The sequence below is a fragment of the Chelmon rostratus genome, chromosome 18 (assembly GCF_017976325.1).
Source record: "Chelmon rostratus isolate fCheRos1 chromosome 18, fCheRos1.pri, whole genome shotgun sequence".
In the NCBI taxonomy this organism is placed as follows: domain Eukaryota; kingdom Metazoa; phylum Chordata; class Actinopteri; order Chaetodontiformes; family Chaetodontidae; genus Chelmon; species Chelmon rostratus.
The window spans coordinates 16,611,224-16,633,536 of NC_055675.1; the positions used below are offsets into that span (position 1 = coordinate 16,611,224).

The 22,313-nt window shown below is 41.6% G+C and overlaps 2 protein-coding genes across 2 annotated transcripts; one reads left to right on the forward strand and one right to left on the reverse strand.

The window, feature by feature from the left end:
* Positions 1-5,682: 5,682 nt before the first annotated feature.
* tmem151ba (transmembrane protein 151Ba) lies at positions 5,683-10,038 on the reverse strand. Its single transcript, XM_041959224.1, has 2 exons — positions 9,955-10,038; positions 5,683-7,125 (listed from the first exon to the last, which is right to left on the reverse strand). The coding sequence occupies exons 1-2, from the start codon at positions 10,036-10,038 to the stop codon at positions 5,683-5,685; spliced, it is 1,527 nt and encodes a 508-aa protein (XP_041815158.1).
* A 3,246-nt stretch (positions 10,039-13,284) lies between these two features.
* On the forward strand, positions 13,285-21,151 carry nfkbie (nuclear factor of kappa light polypeptide gene enhancer in B-cells inhibitor, epsilon). Its single transcript, XM_041959169.1, has 6 exons — positions 13,285-14,027; positions 17,581-17,683; positions 18,800-19,010; positions 19,237-19,325; positions 20,303-20,551; positions 21,014-21,151. Exons 1-6 carry the CDS (start codon positions 13,708-13,710, stop codon positions 21,080-21,082), a joined length of 1,041 nt encoding a protein of 346 aa, XP_041815103.1. The 5' UTR covers positions 13,285-13,707; the 3' UTR covers positions 21,083-21,151.
* Positions 21,152-22,313: the final 1,162 nt, after the last annotated feature.

The window sequence follows — 22,313 nt, forward strand, 5'->3', positions numbered from 1 at the left end:
CTTTTTTTTTTAAAAATACAACCCCATCTCTTTTAGAAATTGACTCCTGCACCCCCACATATTAATTTAGCCATGTTGCATGATCACTGTATGCCAGTTCTGCATCTCAAATGAAGTAGCTGATTACACAAAATAGGCATTTTGCTCATATGACGTGCTGCTATAAGAGGAAAAATCTATGTTATGATGCTTATCATTTGTCAGCTTTACATTTTTGTGTCCATCTTGATATTTGATGGTGTATATCTCTAATGGCTACAGAAAATTGCCAAAAGAATGTTCCTTATTGCTGTTTTGGACATAACCACAAACACAGCTTTAAACAAAACAACATGTGCAAAAGCTAGAATTGAAAAAAACAGCGATAATATGTCTCATCATCAGCATGTTTGTCACATACTAAGACATAGACCACATGTCCAGTTTACAATACGCAAACACACTGAATTTCTTTGTGATGTGGCAACAATTGTCATGAAGTAATTGTTGACACATATTTTAGTGAGCATTTCAGTTTATTGAGGAGTCTTTTTTTCCATTTTGATACACAGATTTGGTTTTCAGTCCTTATGTAGCATCAAGGCAACGTTGTGGTGGTGTTGGAATACATACAGACTTGTGTTGTTGTTTTTTTTACCTATATCTACTGGTTAATAGTATAATAGTAACATCTTTGCTTGGCAGCAACAAAACATCAAAATGTTTTCCTAGTTTTTAATCTTGCAAAAACACTACTTGTTTTCTAGAATCATATAAAAAGAGGCGAAGCTATTCTGTAAGTTGATGGTGGACGAGTACATAAAGCAATTTACATATGATAGAATACTGATGTTCTTTGGATCAGTAATCACCATCAATCATCACTCATTTTCCTTAAAAAGATGTGTTTGTGTTTACGTGTGTGTACAAATAATCCTAAATCAGTCAAATCATTTTCAGTTAAATAAATGTGCATCAAATGTGATTTAAGAAAATGTAAAAAAAAAATAGGTTTAAAGGGGAAAAAAGGGTAAATAAAAAGCAGCACAAAGATGCTGTTGGCTGCTAAACCTGAAAACTTTAACAAAGGATTGTATCACCGTTTGTGGCTTCACAAACTCACATCTGCACATGAAAAATGTCCCTGCTTCATTTACCTCTAAGTGTGCGTGACACATTCAGCTAAGCACATAGATCCACGTCGACAGTCCTGCTAACCTCTCGTCTCTACTTTATTTACAGTACAAATCCTTTCTGCCCTACAGTCTTGAAAAAGCACAAAATTATTTAAATATAAAAAGACGAACCCCAGAGCATTTCTGAGTGAAAGAGTACATATCATAACAACCTTATCTACTTAATCGTGGGCTGAGTCTTTCTGGAACAAGACTGTTGCCATCTCTCCTCCTCCCAAAAGCGATTACACGTTGGCGTGCCAGATTTACTGTCCTTTTCCTGTGCACGAGCACGAACGCTGCCTGTTGCTGATTGGCCGGAATCGTGTTGTGTGGCTCAGTCCGACCCTTTTACAGAGCCAGGGCTGTGTACAAAACCTGGATTTTCTCTTTTCAGGGCACAGAACATTTCATATTCAACAGTCTTTGTCCAGAATGACTCACCCCACCTTTAATACACATGATAAAGGGTTCAGTGCTTTGCATGACAAAAGCCTTTATGCTAACAGTCATCTATGGAGGAAAAATGTTTAGTTATGAACCTTTATAATACCCCAAATAGCTTTTTTTGTCACTGCTGTTTCGTAAACATTGCACAGGTAAACACATTTTTCTATTCTTACACAAGAGTATGTATGGAGATCACAGTGAAGCCATCTGAGCGGCTCATTGGCTGATGATGAATGAGAGCATGTGATGACTTCAGAATAAAACAGTGACTAAAATCCAAGATTATATACTAGATAGTGTAGCCTCTGTACACTTTACCCCACAGTGCAAGGACGGTACATGATTCCCTGTATCTGCACCAATGCATGCTGGGATATTTTCCAGCCGTTCATGACACAAATGAAAAATAACTGGCTAAAGAAACAGAATTCATTAATGAGAGAAAGGTTGCTTAGCACAACACCAATGAACTATTAAAGGGATCATTTGACATTTTAGGAAATATGCTTATTTGTTTCCTTGCTGAGAGTTAGATTGGAAGATCAGACACGTGTGCATATCTATCCAGTAAATATAAGGGTAGCAACCTGTTAGATTAGCTTAGCTTAGACTGGAAGCTACAAGCTACCGAAAATAATTAAAGCTCACTAATATTCCAGCACATACACCCGTAAATAACAACTTGTTGTTTTTATACACACAGAATAAAACTTGTTAATTAGCTTGGAGGTGCTGATGGTTGGATTTTGTTTCCAGTCTTTGTGCTAAGCTAAACAAACTGGCTGCAGGTGGTAGTCTCATTCTTACCTCACTGTACAGACATCAGAGAAACAAGAATAAGTGTAAATTAATAAGTGTATTTTCCAAAATGTCTACATATAAACAGTTTCTAAGACATTCTAAGACGGATCTCAATACATATGTGTCATGAAGACCAGGACCTGGAGTGGCTTGCCCCAGCTGTTCGTAAATTCAAACTTGGCCATTTTATTATACAAGCGTTTACCTAGTGGAGTTTTACACATTGTTAAATTAAAATGGGTCGCCCCACACAAACTAATAAGTAGAGATTAGTTCTATTATATATTTAAATATTTTAACAAATCAGATGTAACTAACTAATCCAACAGACCTACAAATTCATCTTAAAACTGTGCTTGGCCACCTCAAACTGTAACATTTGGAAGTTATGCTATCAATGTAAACCAATTTACACATTACAAAGGTCTTTAAGACATTTCTTAAGTGCTAACAGTACAACCCCATTTAGTAATCACTGGTTTGAAACTAGCTAGTGGCTACTAAGAAGAAAGAAATGGAGTTCTGAATAGCTGGTGCAACCAAAATTATGCAGAGGAATGGGAACATTCGTAATGTTTCGCCAGTTTGGTTCGACATCTGATGTTTGCAAACCCCTCGTTTAAGAACGATCTGATTCTTGCTGAAGCCGTTGAAAAGCTAAATAAAGCGTCTGCATAACTGCCTCCTAAGCCTAAAGTTTAGAGAAAGCAGGGATAACCAGTTTTTTTGGATGTTGTTGCAAAGCAGAAAATCTTTGCCCTGAATACTATCCTGAGTTCTAGGGGCTTGCATAGACGGTCTGTGAGCTGTGAAAAGAGCTTGAAACTGTGTTTTCTGTCTAAACTCTTCTTTGTTGAATGAAGTGTGAGGTCTGATAGAGTCTCGCCTGCTTTGACTGTTTTCTGTGTATTCTGTAGTATTGCTATAAAGATCATCAAGATAACTTTACACCACACATGGAATGTAATGAGCATGGCTAATTGGTCATAATTTACAGTACAGGGTCGTTATTGTGAAGACAGGCTGTAACAGGAAGTAAAACAAATCGTCTGACCAGAGGCAAGATTCTGGTATTTACTTACATTTTAATGTTTTTAATGGTCTTAATGGTGGCAAATGATCGATGCCGTTGTATCTTCCACTGCAGGGCTCGTGACATGGTTTGTTCAGAAATAACGAGAGATGAGATCTGTGCTTATTTTAATCCCTTAAGATTAAAACCACAAAGACATGAAGAACACTTTGTTGTGCTTTGGGATTTTACAGTTAAAATGAGCTAAATTGTTTTTGCAAGCTAATTCCTACATTTTTTTTCTGGCATGCCTGATTTTCATTACTGCTTCCATTAGACATGTATTTTTGTGCGTGGCTCGTCTGTAGGATAAAATTCACCGTGACTAAGATACTGCATGCACTCAATTGAGAGGAAGTATTTTTTTTTAAAGTTCTTCAAAGTAATCCTGTCATATTATTAAATCTGACACTATCAGGAGAGAATCCAGGCCTCTGCCTATTTCTAGCGTCTTTGATGGCCAGCTCTCTGGCTGTCTCTCTGATACGCATCAGAAGCAGCAGCAGTCGGCTGCACAGAGCTGTGTTATGTTACAAGGAAAATCATCTAAAAAAACATTTAGGGCCTCATTCTTAAAATGTTTTAAACAATAAGAGTTTCTCCAGTGCATTGTTCCATATAGCATGTGCTATTGTGAGTGTAAATTTGACTTGTTTTAATGGGTTTTTAATGACTTTAGTTGTAATAGCTTTTGTTCGTCACTAACAGTTGATCACTAGGCACTTAAATAAAGAGGTAGGCTAAATACAAATATTGCCAAATATGAAATTTAAGTAGCTTAATTGACACTGATCTTTTAATATTATGGAGAGGTTTATTAGTACATAGTTGGCCATTATACAAAGTGGACAGTTGAATGTAATTAAGAAACAGTTTGAAGAAGTGTTGTTGATTCAGTTTGAAGTTCTTGTGTCCTTTAGCCCACCTGTGCTAAATTATTTATCGACTGTGTTGCCATATTTAGCAGGCCAGGAAGTATAATGTCACTGCAACCAAGCCGATTTCAGCGAACTTGCTATATCAGCATCTGCATCAGACCTCTATTTTTATACAATGGGAATGTTTTCCTGTTTAAATGGATTTCATGAGCATTGACTTTGCATTATGAGATTTAGCAGTCGCAGAACGTTTCACAAGTAGATGTTAAGCTGTTAGACTTGGGTCAACGTGAACTTCATTTTATAAGATGTGTATTTTATTTCAGCAAATAGTTTTTTTAAGTATGCTTTGACAAGGAGGCTGATATCTGAGTCTATGATTTCCTCAATAGTTCTTCATTTCTCACTCAGGCTTCTGTTAGTTTTCCTTTCATTTCTTGGCAATTTCTGAGGCCACTGAGTCAAATCTATATTGGGTTTCCAATGCGGGAAAGTGTTACTCATGTTTAAATCGTCTGTGACTAAGATCTATAAATATGGCATTTACAGTAGGACGTGACTCCTCTCGGTATTCCTCGGTTATTCGAGTCTTGCAGGACAGTATGTGACACTGGCAGTTTGGTCCTTTAAGGACCAGTGTGTCAGATTTAGGGGGATCTATTGGCAGAACATGACAAAAATGGAATATAATATTCCTAAGCATGTTTTCATCAGTGTATAATCACCTGAAAATAAGAATAGTTGTGTTTTTGTTACCGTATAATGAGCTCTTTATATCTACAGAGGGGGAGGGTCCTCTTCCATTGAGTCCGCCATGTTGCACTGGCATGTTTCTATGGTAGCCCACAACGGACACCCAGAGAGCACCTTTCACGTTTAACACGGCCACCGTAGATTCTCCTACATGCTTGGAAGGGGAGGTTGAGGCGAGGGTTATTCAGTTGGTTGCAATCTGCAACCTCACCACTGGATGCCACTAAATCCTACACACTGATCCTTTAAAGCCGTATTGTATTTTAAACAACAGTCTCATCAATAGCATCAAGTCTTTTTTTCCCTGACTTATTGACTGTACTGCAAAGACGTTCCCACACACATATAGTATATATGTACGTATATATACCTATACACTTGTTTCCTGTTTGTTTGAGGCTACAGTATCTTTAGAAACTTGAACAAATCCTTGTTCGTGGTAAGCTATAGGTGACTATCTGTTGTAAAAGGGAGAAGCGTAAGTCTATGTTAGCCCAACCCTCGTGTAAAGAGGGTTCTCGCTCTGTTCCTCTATCTTTGTATTCCTTGCTCAGATAAGTCCGGCAGCTGTGGGTCATAGAGAGGTCTCGACACAGGAGCCGTTTCTGTGCAGAGAGCGGTGGTCGTGGTTGAGGCAGCCTTCGTTGCGATGCACAATGAGCACTGGGAAGTACAGAGCGTCCTGGTAGGCTGGAGGGTTCTCTTCACTGGTCTGCTGGCCTGACAGACAGCGCGTGCTCTCTGTGGGGCAGGACCGCTCATTCAGGCTCCCGCTGCTCCTCCACAGGCAGCTCCGCCTGGAGCCGTACAGCCGGCCCAGCGAGAAGCGGCTGGCGCTGAAGGGCATGCGGGGGCTCCCCGTGTTGCAGATGCTGAGGGCGCTGCGAGAGAAGATGGAGGAGCTGCTGATGGCACGGTGACAGCGCTCACAGTTCTGCCTGTAGCTACCGTAGCCTCCACATATGGAGTAGCTGTTACAGCTCCCTGAGAGCTGGGCCAGGTCCATGAGAACGGCCTCTGAGTAGCTGGGCACCAGCTGCTGGTTGGAGCGGATGTGCCACTCCAGCTCCGTGCTGTCGATTGTGTTGACTCGTGGGATGTGTCTGCAGTACGGCCGCTCCTCAGATGGTGTTACTGGCACGTAGTCAAAGCCAAACAGCTTCTCAACATGGTAGTGTACACAAGCAGTGCGATACTCCGTCAGCACCCGCAGAGGCCAGGACAGAGTGAAAGCAGCAGCTGTCCAGAAAGTGGAGTTGGATGCGTACCAGGGAAGGTGATTAGGGTCAGAAAAGGCAATCATGTACTCCTTAAAGTCTACATTCTTCAGGTGCATCCCCTCACGGGCCTCCATGTAGTCATCCAAGCCCTCATTCTCTGTGAAGAACCTGGCCCGCTGGGTCAGGTAGGAGTTCTCTGACTCCACATTGGCAAAGCTAAAGCACTTAGTGAACCTCAGCCTGGTGATGGCAAAGTCCTCCAGGCCGAGCAGGTGCTTCGAGATGTCCTTAACACCACAGTTTCCATAGTCGAACTCTGCCTCTGCCACGTGGGTGTTGACTCGCTCGTGGTAGACCTGCGTGGTGGTGTAGGCATCTCCATTACGGTAGCGCGTCACCTGCCGCGTCCTCCTGACATAATGGTAGCTAATGGCCTTCCACCAGATGCAAGGCGTAGCCTGCTGCATTTGCTGGATGTGCTCCGCCACACTGTCCACGTCCACCTTGTACTGCAGCTCGTTCCTGGTGTAGCAGTGCCAACACTCCACCAGGTAGACCACGTAGAGCATGACCAGGAAGGCCAAAGGGATGTATATGTAGCCGTTGGAGCAGGGACTGTCATGGTACATCATAGACTTTCCCTTATAAGCGCTGTCGAAGGAGAGGCGTGTGACTTTGGTCACTTGGCACCAGGCCATCACCCCGACGCAGCTGTACATCAGCAGGGACAGCAGCAGGCATTTCCAGTGAGTTTCCTGACACAAGGATTTGGTCAGAGACTGTTTCTGGGGCCGCTGCTACAAAGAAGGTGAGAAAACAACGAGGGATTAACAGAACAATGCTGCAAATATGGTTTTATTCAACATAGTAATTGAGAATATTCATAATGTAAATTATTTTCTAGGGGTAAAAAAAACAACTTAGTAACCTCAAAGCAATTAGGAACTTAAAGGGTCATATTACCTCTAATTACACACTTCAAAATAGAATTATAACTTAACAGATGAGCATATGCATGACCTAAATATCCGTTAGGTATAAAATTAGAAACAGTTCAGAAGTAGTGGCTCATGCATATAAAATATTCAAGGAAATATTCTGCGTTGTAAGTGCTTTTGCATAGTTTATGCATGAGCTGTGAGCCAATTTCTCATATCTTGGTCAGCACTTGTTACAATCAAAAGACTCAACCGCTATTCAAATGAAATTCAATAAAAATGTCTGATTAATGCAAAATACAAAGTCGGACATCCGCCTTGGTGCCTGTGTGTATATAAATATGATATCTGAGAATAGAAAAACAGTAAAAACAGAAACAGGATGGGGTATAGACTCCACATTTAATGTCAAGCCAGGCAGAAAAAAAGCAGTTGTTTGACTGTGGCAGAGTAAAGCTGGTGCCATCCTTTATCACCGCAGGGAACAGCAACCCCCAGCGCCTGCATCAAGAGCTAGTCACGCCTTTTGGGAACGCTGCCACACAAACCTGGCCGAGATTCAAAAGCCCCAGGAAGGATGAATTATAACAAAATTCATTCAAAAAAATTTGCATAGCAGACAATGCAGCAGGGCAGGGAGTACTGTGTATAGACATAAAACACTTCCGGTTGTATTGCAGCAGCACTGGTTTAGCTGGAAAACAAAGGTTATCCTCTGCATCTCTTACATAGGTCAGCCCTGACCACACCAGTGAAACAACCAGCATCACTGCATCGATGTATTGAATTCAATATGTCAGCTCCCTGCTCTTTGAGTGACAGACGAGCATAAATAATAAATGATCTTTCTCCGTAATTATCTTCCTCACCTCGGTCACGTGGTCCCCGAGTCCCTTACCAACCCAAGGCTACACCCCGCGGGGTCAAACGGATTAAAATTCCCCATTGAGATGAACCTGGTGCAGAAGGAGCATTTACTCACTGTAGCATCCTGCACACGCTCGACAGCTATAATCAATACAACATGACATACTTTGTGGCTCATGTTACACTTTACTGCTTCTATTTAAGCAGCAGCAATGAACGAACGGTTGGGTGGAAGGAAACGTGACTGCAGTCGTGCACGCGTTTTTACGGAAAGCAAACTGCACCTGTGTGTGGAAGTGTTTGATTCAAAATGATTTTATCGCAAAGAAATGACATTTCAATTAAAAACTCCCTGGTTGAGATGATAACAGAGCTGTTCATGACACACATGGACAGCGGAAAAGGAAGGAAGTGACTCACCACATGAACACGGTGGTGTTGACATTTTTGATGCATTAGGCCAATGAATTCCCCTGGCCTGGTTCAACAGCAAGAATGACCTCTTATTAAACATACAGGAGGGAAATATCTCACGTATTTGTCACGCAGGGACACAATGAGAGAGGAAAAACCACCAGTAGTTTTAATTCCCAACATGGATTTGATGAAGTGGACACAATTTCAAGACAAAATATTCAAGAAGTTGCTCTGGAAATTGGACATACGGTTCCAAAACAAGTTTTCTGACAGTGTGTTCCTCTGGATTTAAAAGCTGCTTCTAATTATGGTGTAAAAGTTGGCAGTTGTATTGTATGTACTGTATGTCCCTTCACATGAGAACACAAACAACCTGCATCCAGGCTAGACAGTGTAAAACTAAACACACATGGAATAGGAAACAGCATGCTCTAATGTTTTGGGGATATTCAGCATATCACCCTGCATGTTTATATCCCAATTTTTACCTTTGTGGGTTATAATGTCCAGAAGCTTTCACAGGTTAGCATGATAGTGGCTTTACAATACTTAACATTATATGGACTTTCTTATGTGAATTTATTTCTAAAAAGAGCATTTGAATAGATTAAAAGATGTTTCAACAGGAAGGATAAAATCAGTATTTTAGAAAGCAAATGTTTCAGCCAGAACCTTGAAGACTGCACTGTGGTGCCTTTAACTAAGTGCCTCTCACACTCATGGACACTTTCTCTTGACATAATAAGACCAGCTAGGTTATATAAAAACCCTCTTGTGTAATGGATATGTAACTTGTCCAACATGTGTGTTTGTAGGGAAGTGTGCACAGTGACAGAAGGGAAGAGGGGAAACTGGAACTCAGAAAAATGTGTAACATTTGAATTTAATTTCTATTTTCCCCATGCAGGGTTATTTTTCATGGTGTTTCAGATCTGGAGTTGCTGTGATAACACTTCATGTCTGTCCTCGCAGAGAGTTTAACTGTCTTCGTCTTGAAAGCAACAAACTCACATGGATTTTGTTACTGAGGACTTTTATTTTGTTCTGTGAGAATTTCAGTCGCTCTCTCTTCCCAGGACCCACAAGAGGTCCGAGGACCTCGTTTTGGAAACCACTTGTCTGGAGGGGAGACAAACAGGAGTACAGCCGCGCACGTTCACACTCTCGGCCGCGCGCTTGGACGCACGGGTTCATATATTGCTGCACATCACAATACAATTGTCCAGATTGAATCTCAAGGTTCCATGAAAAGGCCCCAGTTAAACCCCTAATCTCCAAAATCTGATTATCACAGTGAGATTACTGGGATTGCACATTGATGTGAATGAAATATGTCACACTAATTAAAGGCTGAATCTGCCCTCGTATGCATTAAAGTGAGAAAATCAGACAATGCGTCCTCACCTCCTCTCTGGGGCTGTCCGACTCCTCTTCGGGGACGGTGGTGGTGCTGCTTTCACTGGCCGTTGCAGCCGATGCTGGGGACATGATGACAACGGTGCAAAAACCGGGGCATGGATCTTCTGATGGGATGGGGGGTTACCAAATCAGGGTGAAACATAAAGCCACCGAGAACCCCCTCTGCGCATCATCCAAGAGAAACCCGTCCGGCCGGAGCCCAAATGGAACGGCTTAAAGGATCCACCGTCATCCCGGCGTCCTCCAGGTGGGCAGACGTCGCTGGGTATCGCCTACGGGAATCCGGTCATTGTGCCTCGGAAGGCGCGCAGAAATAGGCTACAAGACTCCTCCCGCGATGCAATGGGTGGAGATGCTGGCGGTGGCTGCTGCAAGGGATGCAGTGATAAGAGACGGCAAAGACGGCAGTCAGCTCCTCTCCCCGTAGGCTGTGCCCATGGCAGCCAGGGAGGCTGGGGAGCAGGACAAAGACGACAGGCAGCGGCACGTGTGAGCAGCCACCCCGACACCACAATGTAAATAACACAGGCGCGCGCACACAAACCCTCCTGTTCAAGTGGGTCCCAGCAGCACACAGAGGCGGTGCTGCAGAGAGGAACCCACCCCCTGCATGAGAGAAGATGCATGACCATGTCTGCATGGACCAATTATGATAATAACATCCGCTTTAAGTAATATGAGGGTAAAAAGCGGCAACAAATAATAAGAAGAGCTGTTTCCTGCAGGAATACAGTCAAGTCACCTCATGAAAACGGCCTCAACAGTGTCGAGCACCACAGACAGGGAAAAACAATAGAATGAATAAAGAAGAACAAGCCTGCAACAGTTCTGTGATTTTCATGTTTTGGCTGAGACTGTGTCAGAAGTGTTACAGTAAGTTTTGAGTTAGTGTGTTGTTGCATTAAATTGCGTTAAGATAAATTAATTGATACAGAATTATAAGCACGTTTAAAGTGAAATCTTTGCACGACTGAACTTATTGTTCAGTCTTCTGTTGGTCTTTTTTCCCTAGTTGAGCTGTGTTTCTTTTTTTCCCATTGAGTGCAGTGTTTAAACCGTAGCGCACACATGCTTGGCCAATAAAGCCGATTCTGATTCCGATCCTGATCCAAGCCACTGTTTTGGATCATTGTCAGAGCCAAAATGTGGTCTAAAGTGTAAGTGGCTCATGAAGTGGTTTATGTTTCTCTTCTGTGCTGTATGTGATTGGAGTTCACCTCACGGTCATGTGACCCCATAGTTATGATCCCCTTCCAGTGACACAAAAAATCTCCCCAAAAATATTCAGCTTACAATAGAATTAATGCATTTTTAGCATTCGCACACTGTGTTGTTAGTGCATTATGCTCTGGTTTTTGCTGTTTATCACATAAACACTGATTCATCTTGCTGTATTCAGAAATGACAGAGCTTTGTTTTCATAGACAGAATTCTTATTCTGCTGTTATCCTCTTTAAGATTGCAACACATCAACAGTCTTCCTATACATATCATGTTGTACAGTGATGCACTCATGCTTTTTTAAATGTAGAATGCAAGAACAGGTAATAAGAAGATGAATAATGTATAAAAGAATATTCTGCATCCCTGTTGTTGTTTCTCACTTCAGCAGCAGTATTTACACAGGAAGCCTTTACCTTACACAAGGCCTTGTTTATCATAGCCCACAGTATATGGACGTTGGACTGGACGGCTGGCAGTAAATGGAATAAACAAACATAGCAGCAGATGACATGAAAACAGATGGCGGCTCTTGGCAGCAGGTTTCTCTTTGACAGTCGCTATTGTTTTTTTAGGCTAAATTTACGATGAATCCGGCCCTCTCACAGCAGAGAGCCGTGGCTGCGTAAGTGAGCCCTCTGACGGCCAAACCACAAGAAGCATTTTCATGACAGTGAAAGAAACAAGAAACGATAGCTGGGTTATTCCTAAACTTTTGGGGAGGTCAAAAAACTTTAAACTCTGCTTACATGCTTTCTCTTTTCCTCTGTGCAGGCCTTGACCCACGACAGAAAATACCAGCTGAATGGAAGTATTTGTTCCGTGTCGTCTGATATTAATTGAGTTATTGTTTGAATGCATCAGTGGAAACATAGCGGAGGTTCCACACAAGTATGCAAAACAACTATACTGTGGAGTTATATAAGGGTGTATGTCAAAATGCATTGACATTGCGGTTGCTTCTAGACACGAACACATATAGGACACATTGCAGCACTAATGATTCTTCAGCATCACTGTGAAATTAAATTAAATAAAAAAAAAAATATGTAAACCAAATTCAGGGTTGCCTGCTTCTCAGAACAGCCTAAATCCCTTGAATAATAAACTGTAGTTAGGACGCAGGTCAGGACTTCCGGTTAGCATTTAAGAAAATAAGACGAATGTTGAACGTGTGTTGTTGAGATATAGTTTTCTTGATACTTGGACTTAAATCAGATTTGAGTCACAAACATGATGATGTTAAGTTTAATTGGTCACCATCCAGTGACTTGTATTTATAAAGACTTGAATTTACCCCTAAAGCCTTGAAGGGTCATATTGGTGTGTTTAAAATTTTTAGCTCTTCAACCACAATTCATATATGAGTCATAATTTTGCTAAACATCTTGACCATGTGTTGAGTATTTTTGTATGGCAATGCAGTTTAAACACAGACTGCACTGCGTGACCTCAAAACAATAATGCAACTTTGACAAACATCTCATATATCATTGTTAGCATTTAGATTTTTCACATTTAATTTAATCACTGAACTGTTCAGTTCCCAAAATGAGGAACTACATGTTGGTTAAAACTTTCTCCGCGATGTCAGGAATAAAATCCTTTGATTAGAGCTGGGGTAATTTATCTGATTAAATTATTTATTTTATAGTATATTTGTTAGGTATCAGAGTATAAATTACCCATCAAGTTTTTTAATTGTAGAATGTAGAACTAAATTCACAGGGGGAAAGAAAATCAGAGGACATGACCTCAGTAGGCCCAAAACTCAAGTCACTGCTGATTGATTTTCACACTGTAAGGAAATTAATGGAAATGATTGTGTGTATTGTATTGCAAAGTGATTCCTTTGAGTTAAAGTATTTTTTCAGTAAATGTCCTAAATCACTATCAAACAACTGCATGGATCTTTAAAAGCAGCTCTCAAAGTAAGCCGTTCAAGTTGTGGTGAGTTTCTCAGCTTTATTTTGAAAATCTCACTTCCGCCTCTCCGTTTGACTGCTGGACCTTGACGCACTTTCAGTCGAAGTTTGTGTTCGTTCACGCGCACCGGGGATTCCCCGGCGTGACAAAAACAGCTTCGCCTTTCACATGTCAGCGCTTCCCCTTATCGCTTTTCACTGCTCATATGCTCTCCGCCTGGAGCTCATGCAGTTACCGGATATGTCGACGACTAGCAGCCGTTTTTTCGCCTCATTTCGCTCGTTTTAACCCATTTCAGGAAGTCTGGGATGACCGCATCGCGTTTTAAAACTCTTTAAAATATACATAATCGATAAAAAGATTAAAAAACGAACCGAAGGCCTGTCGCTGTGAGGTTTTGTGTTATCGGTTAGTGGCATGAAACGGAGCGGCTCATTCCTCCGGTTTCACAAAGGAGCGGTGGTTTCCTCAGGTGTCAGCAGGCTATCCTCGGAGTCCGGTCACATCACCGAGCACCGAGCGGCGACGACACGCAGCTGTAGCCTGTAAATCCTCGGGGAAGGCGGGAGGGGGAAACCCAGCGGAGCCACCATGGCGAGCGACGACTGTCGGAAAGATGACTTGCTGGAGGACAGCCGCACAGACTCGGGCATCGACTCGTATCGCTCCATACTTAAGTCAGAGGAGCCCCGGGAGCCGAGCACCGACCTGAGCGGGCCGAGGGACAAGTTTTCCACCGTGGAAGAGCGCCTGGACTCAGCCTACGGCTCCTCGTCCATCACGGTGGAGAGCCTGTCAGAAATAGTGGGGGACTGCACGCTTTCCAGCGCCCAGGAGGAGCAGGCACACATCTCTGAACTCTCTGAACAGGAGGAGAACTTGCTCACAACCGTTACTGAAGATGGAGACACGTATGTTTCAGTTTATTTTCTCAGTTTCTTGTGCAAAAGCAGGTCTTTTCTGAGCTCGCCTCGGGTCTTTGCGGAAAGGCCAGCTGTTGCACACTGGTGGGTGAAGTTTAAACGCGGTGCCTTGCATTTTAAATGTGTTTTCACCACTTTTTCCACCAGTAATGATTGCTCAGTCTCTCATGAAGTCGTCTGCAGTCTCCCAGACTGAAAAAGTTGGAAAAAGAGGCAATTTAATCAGTTTTTTATTAGTTCTCATGCACTTGTTTTCAAATTTCCCACCTGTCTCTTTGCGCATAATTATGATGTATTTAATCACCACTGCACGCAGGTGGTGTTTCCTCTTAACATCAGATGCTCTGGTGGTCAGGGCTGCAACTGATCAATATCTCGATCATCAATCATTCTGCTTGGTTTTTAAAGTGTCAGAAAACAGTGAAAAGTCCAAACTGTTGTTTTGTACACCCAGCAGTCCAAAGATATTCACTTTACAGTGACGTGACACAGAGAAAGCAGCAGATCCTCACACTCAAGAGGCCGAAACTGCAGAATGTTTTGCATTTTTTCCAAAATGATGAAACCACTATCAAAATAGCTCCTTGTTTGACTATTCAGTGGACTGACTAAATGCTTGAGGTGGTGCAAGAGACGAATCAATTCTTTTTGTTGTTGTTGTTGTTGGAGTCAAAACATCCATAAATGGCACTTGATGAAGTGTGTGAACCGTATTGAAATTGAGGCGCAGTCCCTCCCCGTGATGCTGGTCGTGAAGGGGATTTCATAGCGGTGTGATACTGCAGGCCTTAATGAACTTTGTCCCTGTCATGAATGTGGACGCCGTCTCTGTCAGAAAACAGAAGTGAAACAGATAGGCCTGGACTTCCCCCAGCACACAAAGCACATGCTGTGAGGCAGCACTGTGGATGGCTTTTGATCCAAGAAACTTGTTGATCAGGATGGGACAGTGTGTGCGCATATTTTTATCGGTGGATCCCACAATTGCTGCTGCCTCTCTTTCTTTCTTTTTTTTTCCCCTACCAGACTAGACTTGAAACCTCAGTTACCTGTCATGGTGGCTGTTTGCTACCGTTCATTTCTCAGTTTGACTCAACGAAACTGCTGCTTTTTGCACACAATCCAAACATCTCAGCCTCCACGCTCGGCCTTATCAGCCCGTGTAGACCGTCTTGCGTGACCCACTCATCTTGTGCTGCCTTGTCATCAGCGTGTTTTGACGTGAAACTTAATGACAACTGCAGCCGCGATCCAGTGATTGATGCAGTCACAGCGTCGTAGAGGTGTTGTTGTGTCTCTGACCTCTTTTCATTTCCGCTCGCTGATTGTTGGGGCCACATGGTTTCATCATTGCGCCCCAACTATAGATACCTGGGATGGAAAAAAAACACCTGACACACACCACACTGTACTGCTCAGACTGAGAGAGAATCATGCAAACATTATTTTCCCCCCGTGGGATTTTTTTTTTTTCTTATTCATTCAAGTCTTAGTCAAACCAGGAAGTCCCTTTCACACCAAGAGGTTTGCTCACAGGGTTGACTCGTTGGGAGGATATATCCATCAGTCTGGGGATATTTTTGGTGGGACAAAAAAACTGCTTTGGCTACATGCCGTGATACTCAACCATGAGACACATTATCAGTACACTGATTGTCTTATAATCAGAGGAGCTCAGCTTTTCCAGTTTGTGGAAGGATCCTGTCCTCCGATCCTGCACTCTGTTTCAGCTACATTTAGGGCTGCAGCAAGGGATTAATCAGTTACTTGATTAACTGTTTTATAAAATATCATTTTATATCATATATCATTTTCTCAGTGCCTGAAGTAAAATTAAAATAGCTTATTTTGTTTAAAAAAAAAAACAGTCCAAAACACAAAGATACTGTGTTTCCTATCATTTAAAATGTGGAAAAGCAGCAAATCCTCACGTTTGCAAAGCTGGAACCATCTGAAATTTGTCGTCTCTTACATGAATGATCGATAACGAAAATAGCTGATAAACTTTCTGTCGACTAATCGACTAATTAACGATGAATCGAGCAATCGTTCAGCTCTAGTTGTACTCAGTGATACGCTGTACATGCACTGTGCATGTCCAGTTCCGTGTTTTTCAGAAAATATTTTGTCACGTCAGAGAGATGTTGCCATAATTTCAAGCAAACTGTAGAATTGTAGAAATATGGTTAGCTTGTGCAACATGTCATGATTGTGTAATATTGTGACTAATATGATTTTTTGCATCCCAGTCAAATCTTTCCAAACGCTCTTTAAACGATTAACATCAGGCGATGTGTATCTATTTATACTTAAAAACAATTACAGCAGGGATATTTGCTTTTTCTTTTTAGAAAGTGAAACTTGAGATTTCAATTTTCTCAATCATTACTGTTGAGTCCCAGTTATTTTTATATTAATATCTTTTTTTTTAGAAGACAAAGAATTATTTCTGGCTGTGAAAACATGCAAAGAAATAAGATGCAAGATAATAGAAATAGATGTTATTGTTCAGCCAATTAAAAAGCACAGCAATAAGTCATCTTTTATTATTTGTGCATAGCATTCTGCACTGCTATTTAAATCAGACTATGATTCATTTATTATTCTTCTGGGCAATGATTAAATGAATTATATATACTACTGCCTTAAATGTTACATAACATCATAATGAACCACTGCAGTCTTTTAATATTTTTTAAATGTGTAGATAAAACTAAAGTGTGTAATATTCAACTGGAGATTCAACCTGCTCAAAGCAGACCGCTGAGACGAAGCGTCTGTGCGGTGAGATTTTGTGGGAACGTTTGATCCCACACTGTCTGTCTCTGCATAGTCAAATGACATTTGTTGCGAAATAAGAAAAACTCATGGCTGGTCTTTGAGAGAGCAACGTAACGGCAGTGACACACATTTTACAGCACGCTATATACTTCAGTAAAACTTCCTCGTGCTGTTCGGTGACCAGAAATCAGTCTCAGCCCTCGATATCAGAGACGCTTGAAGGTAAACTTTGATAAGAATCCGTTAAAATCCGCTCTGCAGACGAGACCCTCTGTGTGTTGCTCTGTCTTAGTCTAAATTAAGCACTAATGCTCCGTTCCATTTCCTGCTTTTTTGCACACATTTGTTTGCTAGAACTTCCCACTCAGGTTTTGAGGTTAGTGTGTTTTGGTTTTGTTTTGTCATTCGCTTTAAGGGTTTAAACTAAAGCCTGCAACGCTGCACCTACTGATAGGTGGTTTTAACACGCCTTCAACAGCTTACTGTACCATCTCTTCTTGAAAGATTTCACGTTGCTCAATACCCCAGCCACTAAATCATGTCATTCAGCCCACTTAATGTTACATTTCGAGGTAGTCTCTCGAGATGAATAGTAGGAAAAATTGTGAGGCAACATCTTCTCTTGTTGAGATACGGTCTTTCTTCTTTTTTTTTTGCTGCTTTTTTGAGTGCCGATTGCTCAATGTAAGATAAAGTAAGCCTGCAGGTTTTCGCAAGCGTTATGGATAAAGATGTTTATTTTCCTTTGCCACTCCTGTAGAATCCTGCACTTAGCAATCATCCATGAAGACGAGTTCATCGCTCAACAGTTGATACAGCTATTCCCAAAAGAAATCCTGGACATCCAAAACAACTTATACCAGGTAAGTGCAACGTGAGTCTTTCCACTACACCAGCACTGCTTCTACTGGAATTTTTCAGTCCAGAGTGACTTCCTCTTAACCAGTATCTTGATTGTGGAAACTGTCATTATTTATGTCTCTGTACTTCCAGAGAACTGTTGTTCCTCTTTATTTGTAGTCCGTCCTCTCTCAGGGACGTCACTGTGGGTGGTTCCAGTGTTAGCTCATAAGGGACTTTGAATGGAAACTCCCCTCCTCTACCTCCTGTAGAAATAGAACCACAGGGAGCTGTGGAGTGCATCCTTGTGTGGATGTGGGTGGAGGAGTTGTTCCAGTCCTTTAAGATGTCAGACCTGAGTCTTGCTAGTGCAGAAACCAAAGTGAAGGCAGAGAACTGTCAAAAGGAAACATCTGAAGTCAAGACTCTGCCTTATTTCCTCTCTGTAGTCATTCCAAGACCTCACATATGGAGACATTATCATTTAAGATTTTTAAAAGACAATTTACCCTCAGAAATGTGCACACACAGGCTAAGAAAAAGGCGAGGGTGCTGCATATTGGTGCCATTTTTGCATTTTTATTGTGGGTTGCACAGATGCAATCCAATCTTACAGCGTTCTGATGATGAATGAAAAGAAATTAAAAAGCATCGTAGATAACAGGCTGAGGTATCAAATTCTGCACCCACAATAGCCTCAATAGAAGAGAACACAGTGTAACCACAACGCTTGTTTGTTTTGGATAGAAGGTGCAACTCTCACTTTCTCAGCTGGAACAGTTCTCTGAGCTCTTTGTTCACACGTACGTTATGAATTTACCTGTTTCGATTCATCACTTTGTGGGTAAAATGTCAGAAAGTAGTGCAAAGTGTCTGTTTTGTCTAAGCGACAGTCCACACTCCAAAAATATTACATTTATAATTTGATTTATAAAATAACAGCGGATCCTCACATTTAAAAGCGAGAACTAGAAAGTGTTGATTTTTACTTGATAAGTGCTGATTAATCAATCCATTAATTGTCTAATCATGAAAAAAATCTGGCATGCATTGGGTATGATGAATAAAGGGTATTTAATTGAACCAGAGACGTGCAGTTTTGAATGCATCACACATCCGTTCTCTCTGGTGATCCTCAGAGTCCTTTGCACCTGGCCACCTACCTGAACCTGACAGATGTGGTGAAGGGCCTGGTGGAGAAGGGGGCCAGCCTGGAGCTGCAAGACCAGGACGGGAACACAGCGCTCCATGTGGCCTGCCAGCATGGGCAGACGGAGTGCGCCACCCAGATGACCAGAGAGATTTCCCCTAGCAAGCTGGCGCCGGTCCTGGAGACCCAGAACTGGAGAGGTGAGGGAAAAGATTTGAGGTATTTTTATGTTTCTGCTTCATCTATGGAATTATCTATCGACTTTTAAAGCTTTGTTTACACAACAACAGTAAGAGCTGCATGCAGATGTGGCGGATTTGCAAAACCAAGCTGTAGTTGAGCGATGTCTTCATGGTCTCGTCATTTGAACAAACACAGCAAAATGTGCCCCATGTTCCACCTTTCAAACAAGATGTGTACTTGCAGGTCTTGCCTGTCTTCACTTGGCTGCACTTAACAGACAACATCAGATTATGCAGCTCCTGACGAAAAAGGGAGCCAACCTGAATATCCAGGTTAGTCTGGGAAGTGACACCTTACTTTACTGCATCATGTGGATTATTATAGTTTTTAATGCAACCCCAATTCCAAAAACACCCGGAGGCTGTGTAAAACACAAATTAAACAGAAACTTTATTAATCCTTTTTGACATAAACTCAAGTAAAACACAGTACAAAGACAATATATTTACTGTATTACCTCTTCAACGTCATGATTTTTAAAAGGAGCTTTTTTTTGTCCTTATGTAATTTAGTGTGAAATTACCCTTTAAATAAGCTTCAATAATCAAAAATCATTGCCTGATTTCAAACAGTAAACCTCTAACTGACCCCCGACCCCAACCTGCCACTCATAAGATTTCAGATACACATCACAGATTCTCTCCCTGACTATGTTGAGGAAGTTTGGAGGAAAGTGAAGGAGAGGATGAGAAAACATTACAGTTTGTCTGCATATAAACAAGTTTAATTAGTCTCTGAGTAGGGTGGCCCTGCAGTATCCTTCATTTGATCCAGTAATTTTCCAGTATTTATAATCACACTTATCCCTTTCAAACTGTGTTTACTGCGCCTGGTCTTATGCTGTGTTCCTGTCTATAAATCTGCTGCACCTGTGCAACGCTGATAGTGATATGAGCTGAGCTCAGGGCTTCCTGCGGGATTCATGGGGACATAATTAGATTTGAGATATGATTAGGCTGGGCTGGCAAGCCTCTCTTAATTTCTATTGATGGAAGGGAACATGGTAGTCAGTCCAGAAACTACTCCAGACATTCCTCTCAGTTTAAATCAGCGGCCAAACATATCCCTCTGCCTCACATCCTATTAATTATTATTCCCTTTCTTCAGAGCCTGCAGAATGAAAAAAATAAAACGAAAATGAATGAAAAGTATCAAACAAAAATATAAAAATTAAATGTCCTTACTTTATCGGCCCATTTGTGTAGCTCTGGAATGTCTCATTACTGTTTTACATCTACGCGCCTCGCAGGAAGGAACCAGCGGCAAAACAGCTCTTCATCTGGCCGTTGAGCTGCATGACAGCACATCCGTGAAGCTGCTGCTCAGCAGGGGAGCCAATGTGGACGCGGCCATGTTTAACGGCTGCACGCCCCTGCATCTGGCGGTGGGGAGACAGGACGCCGCCATCGCCAACCTCCTCTGCCAGTCCGGCGCTGACACAATGCTGCGAAACATGGAGGACGAAACGGCGCTGGATTTGGCTGACGGCAATGATGATGTAAGTTACTGTGACTGACAGTTACAGGTGCATCACTGGATGTACCTGTAACCACACTGGGTAACATGTTCCTTCATTACAGTCTCCATACATACACCATTCTGCGCTAATAAATACTCCCATCCAATGCGTTTTCATCCACTGGTGAAAATAGTCCCCAAAAAATGCACAATTAACTCCAGGTTGAGTAACATTTGCTCGAAGCTGCAGTGTCCAGCAGTTTCAGGAAATTACTGAGACTTCTTAGAAAATGTATTTGTCACTCGTTTGTAAAGATTTGTGGATTCAGTAGAAAAGTTTGTTTGTAGGGGACAAGTTGAACGGCATTTATTTTTCACCTGCAGTACTTACATAAATACTGGGAGTCACATATTTTACTTTTCCTACCATCTGGTGAGCACAGCAACAGCTAATTAGAGACGCCGTCAGTAAAACCTGACCTTTTGTGTCCTTCTCTTTCAGATTCTGGCTCTATTTCCTTTTGATGACATCCAGATCTCCGGGAGGTCGGTGGTCGGTATGAAGTTTTGAGCTGAATCACAGGCTGAACAACAATGTTGAAATTGTCTAGAGCCTCGCTGCAGCTTGAACCTTTGATTTGGAAAAAAAAAAAAAAACATATTTGAGCTGAAGTTTAGTAGTACATTCTGATTTGATCTGTATTTATCCATTATCTAGGCAAATATGTGCATTGTATAAATCCTCCTTCCCTCTGTCAAAGAGGATGATTCTGCTTAACTTAACACTGATAAAAAAAAAAATAATCTGTTTCTTAGTCATTACTTTGCTTCGTTTCGCTTGCCTCTGGAGGGGTTGCAGCAAAAGCCACCTCAATGTGAGTGCCAAACATTCTATCAACATGTCCAACGTCCATCAGAAATTCTACCTCTTCATCACATTCACCTTATTTTAATCGCTGTGAGTGGAACATTCAAATTGCTTTGTATATCATTTCTCACACGTTATCAGTGCGATGGTTTCATTTGTATCGTAACCTGTTAATATGTCTGAAAATGCGCCCTTGCATTGTAGCCACAGAAGGACTTTTTGAGGAAAAACAACCAGAGGCAAAATTAATGCTCCATTTGCTAAATGTAAAACTAACTGCGTGTCCCAAAGAGACCTTCAATCCTGCGCAGACAAACTGATCACATCCTTGCTATTTGTTAAAAAAATGGTAACCCACATGGAAATATCACGCATAACACAAATGCAGCTTCATCTGTTTGATTTTCTTTAGGTTTGCTGCTTCATGTTGGGAAACAGCTTTCTCTATTTATCTCACCTTATATTTTCTCTGCAGTAAACTGTTGTTTGGTGTGTAATCACACTGCTCTGTCTAGTTCATATCAGCAATTCATTTATTTTGTAATAAAAATGGAAACAAACTCACTGTATGTTGTGCTCATTTTCTGGGTGAAGGGAATCTGGGGGAAATTTTAACCTGTGATATGTGGAGTATGTATGGAGTATTTATATGCCAGTTGAAAGTGAAAGATGAGCCCTTGCAGCCTTTTTGTTAAGCTCACCTGTTGAAATCGTATTCTTCATTCCAAGTATGACAGTATGATGTACTATCACATACATCCTGTCATACATTTATCCGGTAAACTGAATTGAGCAGACTTCATGAAAAAGCTCTTTCCCAGTTCTTTTCTTTTGTTTCCTGTCAGCTGCTTGTCAAAGGTGTATCTTTTGCTTTCCAGTAAGTGGCCTCCTCCTGATGTCTCCTGCAACACAATGACAGCGGAGCGTCTGGAAA